Raw genomic sequence first — 8,087 nt, 5'->3', positions numbered from 1 at the left:
GTAAAAAAAATAGGCTTTTAAAGTATTTTGGGGTTGATTCTAAATGTCAAGCTAGACCAGGAAGGCTGCATATTTTTTCTTGCACATTTCTTCATGCATTATACATTTGGTCAGAACCTCTCCTTCCTGATCTAAAGTTCTGCAACACTTGTGTCAGCACTACTGCCTGAAAAGTGGAGAAATACTGAATGATAGGCTTTAAGTGGCATTTTCTAGTGGCAAGGACACTGCCTGTGACTTCTAGGGAACAGGAAGAAGCAGATCAAAGAGGAAGCAGTAAGATGAAAAGTGCTATAGCAGGATGAAAGAAAGATAGTGAAAAAACGGGCAAAGATTAAAGAAATTAAGACTAATGTATGGGAAGAGTGAAATAGCCCTAGGTGATCAATTGCCTTGAAGATAAGCTACAGATTTTTCACTAGATTGATAAGGATATTTTGGTTTTCTGAAAATTTGTAGAATCAATTCTTCCCCAAGCAAGGATTTGGTAGTTTGCAAGAATGGAAGAAGCCTGGACTTGTCCTACTGATTTCCTGTGTGTTTAAAGACAGAATCAAAGTCATTGCTTTGAGTGTCAGCACCAGTCAGTGGGACAAATTCTCCTCTTGGTTTCACTGCTGCAGTCTTATGTGGCTGGGAATCCTCACTGCTCCTGCTTCACTTCTCTGCTTGTGTGTGGCTCTGCATCTGTGCTTGTGTGTTTGTTTCTGTGTTCAGCCCAAGAGTCAGAGCAGACATTTTAGAAATAACAAATGTGAAACGTTTTGACTGTGTAACATTTGTAATGGACAGAAAACACACATATTCAGCACCAAAAATTTCAGTGGAGATCCCATAGTTTAGGCCATCTCTATCCTCACCCTTCATTATTCTTCTGTGACAAAACTATTGTTTCTTCTCAACAAGATCAGATGAAGGCTGTTGTGTAAAAAGTTTTAGTCTGTATTTTATCAAGTTGTGTTTAGAAGTGGTGTTTAATTCCTTATCATGAGCCAAACATCCATTTTTTAATAAAAATCAGTACTAGGTTTCTCCCTTTGAATGTTCTCAGCTTTCTCTTAGCTAACACCTACTTCCAAGTAAGAAAACCCCAAAGCAACACAAAATAAAGCCAAGCCAATTTTGAGGTGTTCAGGGCCTTGAAAATGCCCAAAACAGTCAATACAGAGATGGGCAGAAGCGTTTTTCACAATGGGTCTGTTTGCTGTTTGACAAGTGGCTGTTGAAGAACTTAAAAATTTCACTGCATATCTGAAACAGCAGTAGTGGCATCATAAAATTAAGATCATTTTGTGTTACAAATGGCAGTTTATCATACTGATACTCCAGCTGAGTGGTTTTCTGTCATTTTTCTGGAGGGTGGGTTTTCAGCTGATTTCTTAACATACTATTGCTGATCTTGGTGGACATTGCAAACATGCTGCACATCCAAAACATGTGTAAAGAGACTATCAGTACTGCCACAGAGAGAAGTTTCCACATGAACTGACAGCTGCAAGCAGTAGATTTTTATTGCCATTTCTTTATTAAATGCAAAGTACATAAGGGGGTGGAATCTAGAAGTTTCAAATGCAAGATAGTTAGGAAATGCACAATTATTAGGTCCCACAGCTGAAGGTTGTTGCTGAAACTTTATTTTCTGAAGCTTAGCAGACCACCTGTGAAATCAGGAGCTCTGCTGCAGAGAAACTGGCAAGTTTTTTAGGTGTCAGAAGTTGCACCTGGCATCTCACTAACTTTCAGCGTTATTTGCTGAAGTCCAGATACAGAAGAGTGTAGTAGGTACTCGGCATGCAGTGAGGACAGGAACAGCTGGATTAAATTCTTGGTCAGAAATACTGGTACATATAGAGCTCAGTCCAAATGTGCAATGGAGGGATGCTGGAAGCACTGTGTTCTGGCCCTATTAAGATAACACCTGTACTGAAAAGAGACACGCATTTTCATCTGTAAGCACATCAAGATGCTAAAATTCAGTGTGGGAAAACCTCTTTCACCAGCATAATTAAGCTGTTTTGAGAAGCATATTTCAAAACTAGAGATTGTTTTTCAAAACAAGTACAAAGTAGGAAATCACTTGATTGAAACCCAGTCTATTAGGCTCCCCCAATGGTTTTCCTTATCCACTGAAGGTATTTCTTGGTGAGTCGAGTGTAGACACCAGGGCCATCAACACTACCACACTTCTTCAGCTTCCCAAAAGAAGTGATGCCTCTCACCACATTATTGCATCTTAAAGGTCCACCAGAATCCCCCTGGAGGAGAAGGAAAAAAACCTTGTCATTCAACTTTACAAAAGCTAAAGAATACTTCTAAATAAAATTTGCACTGGTTGTGTAGAGGAAATAAAAATGTAGATGGTACTATTGTGGATTTCCTTTTTTTCCCCTCCTTGGAAGTCAAAATTTTCATTAGCAAAAAAGAAAAATACTTCAGTCTAATCTTTCAAGTGTGGATAATGGGGAATGAATCTCTCTCAGTGCTGAGGAATTGCTAATTTTTTTAAATATGAAAAGAAAAAGCTGGAATCTTTCCTCTTGAAAAGCATAAAGTCTCTAGAAATTGGTACCTTCTCTGTAACCTCGTAATTCAATATTTAAATATTTTAAAATATGGTAGTTCTTATCCACTTGCGCATTTGACTTGGGGCCCAGTCAAAATGCTCCATATCAGCAAAACTTGTTTAAAATCCCTCTGACATCAGAGCAGTTGTTCTGCTGAAGTGAGCTGCTTGAGAATGGGTTCATAAGCTGTTCTGTGGCCATTTTTTCTATCAGAATGATTTTCTTGAAGAAGAGAATAGTTAGCATCCTTGCCTGGATAAAAGCACAATATCCAAGGTCTGTGGAGGTGAATTTGTCAGGTGGAATTTTTGATTTAGGGCTTAGAAGAATGAGCCTTGGAAAATTCACTTATTTTTAATAAAATTATTCCATGAACTGAAGACAGGCAGAAATGATGTGTGTAGCAGCTAGCACTTTGTATTTTATTTCTGATATAATCTATGCAGATACAGACAGTAAATATACTTACAGAACATGTGTCTTTTCCTCCATTCTTAGCCCCTGCACATATCATATTTTCTGTTATAACAGGGTTGTTTTTATAATGATTGTTGTCATTGCAGACTTGCCTACTGATGACAGTGACATTGACCTCCCTCAAGGTATCAGAAACCTTTCTTGGATAATTGCGAGTTTGGCCCCATCCTGCTACTGTGCAAACTGTTCCTGGTTTCGGGTCGTCATCTGAGGTAGGCAGGGGAATGGGTTGCACAGCTTTAGTACGCTTTGCTCTTCTCTGAAGCTGTAGAAGATATGGAAAATAGTTCTTACATGGCAGTGTCTATCAGATTTGCAAGTTAACCCCTGCATGATAATGGCTGAATAGTTTTTATTGTGGTAACAGGGGATTAGTGCAACCCCTTTTTGAGATTCCTCAGTTCTTTGTGACAAGATTTATGTAATCAATGTAAGAATGAGAAGAATTAGCACTCTTTGTCTCATGAAAACCCATTTAGCTTCTGTTGAAATACTAGCTGTAACAAATACCCTATTTTACTTCTCTGGCTCTCAGACCATTGGCAGGACAAAATAACAGTAATCACTGAAGCAAGCAAAACTGAGAATCAGAGAAGTCAGACATTTTTAATTAGAACCAGTTTTCAGACAGAACATTAGGGGTTTTAACCAAATTATTTCTATATGTGAAATATGCGTCTTTCCATGGACAATCTTTATTCTTTCACTGAAAAGGCAGAAATTGAGATATCTTGGCCAAGCTCCAGGATTTTTGTAATTCTAGCACTGGCATGCATTACAGGAATTCTTGATTGCCTTAGTTCCCAGTGCATCCCCAGTTCCTCAGTCTGATGGATTAGCAGGCCAGATTTATCACCCTCCTAAAAAAAGGCACTAGAAACTCTCTTATCTCATCTCCTGTGCAAGAAGAAAGAAACTGGTACATCATGGGAGATCAGTATTCTGTAAGTAATGTGTAAGTCTTTACCTGCAGCAGCATAATGTCATTTTCCTTACTACTGGAATAGTAGCATGGGTAGCGAATTTGTTTTGCAATCTGCAAAACCTGCTTTTCTTTTTCTTTTGCTTTCTGTGAGTGAACTCCAAGAATAACTTTGCCTCCTTCCCTGAAAAGAGAGACAGTGTGGTTAATGGGATTCACTTGCTGTAACTCCATAACTCTGTGCTGTTAAATGTGGTGCTACAAAGTCCAACTGCTACAGAATCTCTTCTCTCATTCCTGAAAAGAAACAGTAATTTAGAAAAAGATAAGATATTACCCTGTTTTTATAAGTAGTTAAAAACAAAACAAAACAAAACAAAACAAAACAAAACAAAACAAAAAAAAAAAAAAAAAACCCTCCCAACATTTAGTGCATCAAATTCATGCTACCTTATTTTCAGCTTTTCAGTAACATAGACTGTTGTCAGGTACTTTACTCTCAACCTACCCCTGTTGTTTCCCTTTGGGAACTGAATGATGGGTGGATGCATCGGCTTTGCTGTTGGTAGTGGTCTCACCAACTGAGCCCTCTGCAATTTGTGATGAAAATGTAAGAGAATAGTTCACAACGCTTCAGAGAGCTTCATGAATGGACTGAGTTGTACCACTGTGTTCTCCTAGCACCATCCCAACACTGTTTTCTGAGTCCATGTAAGACAGAGCTCATTCCCTTTTGCTAACTTGTTCTGCAACTTCATATGCTTAATAGATACTGGAGTGGTGACAGACTTGTGCCGTCAGGGCTCTCTGGTATAGCAACCAGGAGTCTGGCACTCCTGGTCAAGCAGTCCAAGCAGACCTTTTTATCAGACCACAAGTAAAGCCGATTGTGAGGGAACAATGTATGTTATAGTTGAATGGGACAATACTCTGAGCAGATGTGTGGGTTGGCTCTCATTTGCATCTTACTGTGGCAAACACAACAGTGAGAAAGTGGTTGCTCCTTTCCTTCAGTTATGAAGAGCTGTCTGACTGTTGACTGAGCATCATTAATTATTTATTCAACTTTCTCCTAAATTTGATCTCATTTGAAAACTCTCTTTACCTTAGTTAATATGACAACTTTTAGGCCCTGTGTCTTCTTTGTAGTAGGTCCAATATATCTCCCCGTTTGGATGGGGACAAGAGAGTTGGATACATTTCTCTGATGTCTGTGGAGTTCAGTGATTGAATGGTCCCAGGCAGGCTGTTGACAGAGCTTGTGTGAGGTCTGGCTCAGCAGCAGCTCCAGTCCTCCCCAAACAGGCAAGGGATGGGGTGTGTCACTTAAGCCTCACATCTGGCCTTGCTAAAGGGCTCGGCGGGGCCAAGTAGCCATTTACGTACTAAGTCAGACAGAAAGAAGAAAGTTTGGCTGACAAGCCAACATATCCAGGAGAGCAGAGATCTCTCAGTGTCTCCTGTGATCTGCCCGGAGGATTTTTGCTTGCTCCTCTATAACTGCATGCTGTCTCTTTCTGCGGTGAACTTCATGTCTTTTTACTGCATATCATATTACAGAACAAAATGAAAGGATTTATTTCTGTTTTCTGAACAGCTACTTAGACTGCTGGAAGTTTATAAAATATCTCTTCAGAAACAGTGAAGATCAGCATAGCTCGTTATATTACTTTGTACTCAGAGAAGCACATTGTCAATGTAAATTATAAAACACAGCAATCAGAACATGATCATGCTAAATGCACAAACCCACCGGCTATCAACTTGCCTTCTTGAAGAGAGACACCAGGTATGCACTAAGGACAATCTCAGTCAGGACAGTCATTCAGATACTCACTAAAGACAATTAGAGTAAGAACTTACACATTACAGTGGGCAGCTGTCAACACCCAGTTTTCCTTAATCAAAGCTCCTCCACAAACAGCTCCCTTTGCTCCGTAGATTAGAGCCATAAATGGTCTCGAGTGTGGTGCTACTTCAGTTCCTCCAATGATATCCACACACAAACCTAAAAATGAAAATAAGTCAGAATATATACAGCTGGGGTAGTAAATACTGTAAGACACTCAGACTCTCTTAGAAAAAAAAGCCTCTCTTAATCAAAAGTATGCAGACACACAAGTATGTCCGTATGTTACAATGCTGGTCTTCAGGGTAGACTTTTTAAATTGCTCAGCAGTACTATTTCTGTGTGTTCCAATGGGACCAAGATTAGATCAGTGGGGTGAACTTTGACAAGAAAACCCCCAAAGCACCAATTTATTGTTGCTTTTGCACAGGTTTGTTCTCTGGAAGTTTGCTGCTATGGTTAATTTCTTTGTTTTCATTGTGAGTAAACAGACTCAGATCTGCCACATAATATATGTTGTAAAATATGTGGTTTAGATGGAGACCTGGAAACTGGGCTATATAGTGTAAGTCACATTACATTATAAGCTATTTTTTTCAGAAAAACAGAAAATCAAGAGATTCTGTGGGTCTGTATGACTCTGGAGAAAAAGGTCAGATAATCATTATGTCAGCTGCTTAGAACTTCTTCAAATAGGCTGTCTTCAGTCCATCTCTACTTAATAATACCCATTCAAAATTATTTGTTTGTATGAAAGATGAAACACTTGCAGACAGTGGAAAAGAGCTAATAGTAAGAGCTCAAATAGTTTGTGACTAATTCCTCTACATTAATACGTCTTGGCTTGAGCAGAAGTCTGTACATCAGTGTTTACCTTCAAAAGGATTGAATTGGGCACTTACCTCCATGAATTACCAGGAGAATGACAGCAGCAGAGGTGAACAAGATGAGGAAAGCTCCCATGGTTTCTGTTTAGTGTTCCTCCTTATTCACTGTTTAATATATATATCTCAACGAACAGGATGTGAGTTTTATTTTTCCTTGTAAGGGTATTTGACACTTGCAACTGTGACAAAGGCAAAAAAAACTCCTCACAGTGTAGCTTATGGCAGAGGTGTTAGTGAGAACTTGCATCTTCTGTTGTGGTGGGAAGACAGGACCTGCCCCCTGTCACGTTCCCTCTGTAGCATTTGCAGAGAGCTAATAGATGAGTACCGGAGTGAAACCTTGCAAGCCACTGTGTCTCCAGTTGCACAGTGTGACTCAACTCACATAAATTGAGCTCAGCTGCCCACCTGAAGACATACAGTTTCATTTTAGACACCCCAAGTGCCCTCCAGGTCAGAGATAAATCCCAGCCCCTTCCTCATTAGAGAGTTATGTGTGCTGTCCAGGGGCCCCTCAAGGCCAAGAACCTGATGTTTGCTGCCTTCAGCATCTGATCCTACCTCGTTAGCTCTGCACTGGATGAGCACAAAGTGCGGTTTATTGACCTAGAGCTAAGGTAATTTAAAGTGTCTTAAGGTGTCTCAGGTCTGCCTCCTGGTGCAGAAAACCATGGGTCTTCTGTAGGTACTATGTCAGATTTGACAGACCTGTGCCCATGTCTGAGAAACACAGGATATTTCAAATGTCACTAAATGATCAGTTTTAGGCAACTGAATTGAGTCCTGAAAACTGAATATATCTTATTAGGGCCTTGTAATGAAATAGTTCCTCACTTCCAAATATATACTCAACTAATAGAAATAACTGCCACTAATATTAAATAACTTGGAATATCAGATATTCTATTAACTAACCAGGTACCCTCAGTGAAGCGCAACTATGACACAGGCTGGAAGACGTCTTGAAAACTTGAGCACCAGTACAGTCAGCCTGCTGAAAGCTGATGCATTCTGGCTGTGTCAAATCTTTGAGCTCAGTTGGTCCAACCTGATGTGAATTTTACCCGTAGAAGACCTTGGACAGACAGCTGGTTCAAATTGGCCAGTGTCCTGCCCCTCTGTTTTCCCTGTAACCTGGGACAGAGGGTAATTATCGGTCATTTCTCTGAAGAAGGCAGATGTGGAGCTATCTGTAGAGACTGCAGACCTCTTTGCCAATGATGTGGCTCATCAGAGACACCGTCATCTGTGTAACAGGGTGACAGCCCTGTGCACCGCAACACTATTCCAAGCTTTTAATTTTCTTTCATTTTTGTACTTTGTACTTTTATTTTTTGTACTGCAAATTTTTACATTTTTGTGTTTTTTTTTTTTTTTTTTTTTTAAAT

General features: G+C 39.7%; 1 protein-coding gene across 1 annotated transcript; it reads right to left on the bottom strand.

The window, feature by feature from the left end:
- Positions 1-2,096: 2,096 nt before the first annotated feature.
- Positions 2,097-6,775, bottom strand: LOC103781433 (granzyme A-like). The gene is made up of 5 exons (XM_008949152.1): positions 6,715-6,775; positions 5,827-5,971; positions 4,009-4,147; positions 3,034-3,306; positions 2,097-2,255 (listed from the first exon to the last, which is right to left on the bottom strand). Exons 1-5 carry the CDS (start codon positions 6,773-6,775, stop codon positions 2,097-2,099), a joined length of 777 nt encoding a protein of 258 aa, XP_008947400.1.
- Between the last annotated feature and the right edge of the window lie 1,312 nt (positions 6,776-8,087).

This window comes from Merops nubicus, unplaced genomic scaffold (assembly GCF_000691845.1).
Source record: "Merops nubicus isolate BGI_N331 unplaced genomic scaffold, ASM69184v1 scaffold14441, whole genome shotgun sequence".
Lineage (NCBI taxonomy): Eukaryota > Metazoa > Chordata > Aves > Coraciiformes > Meropidae > Merops > Merops nubicus.
This window is presented reverse-complemented; position numbering and strand designations above follow the sequence as displayed.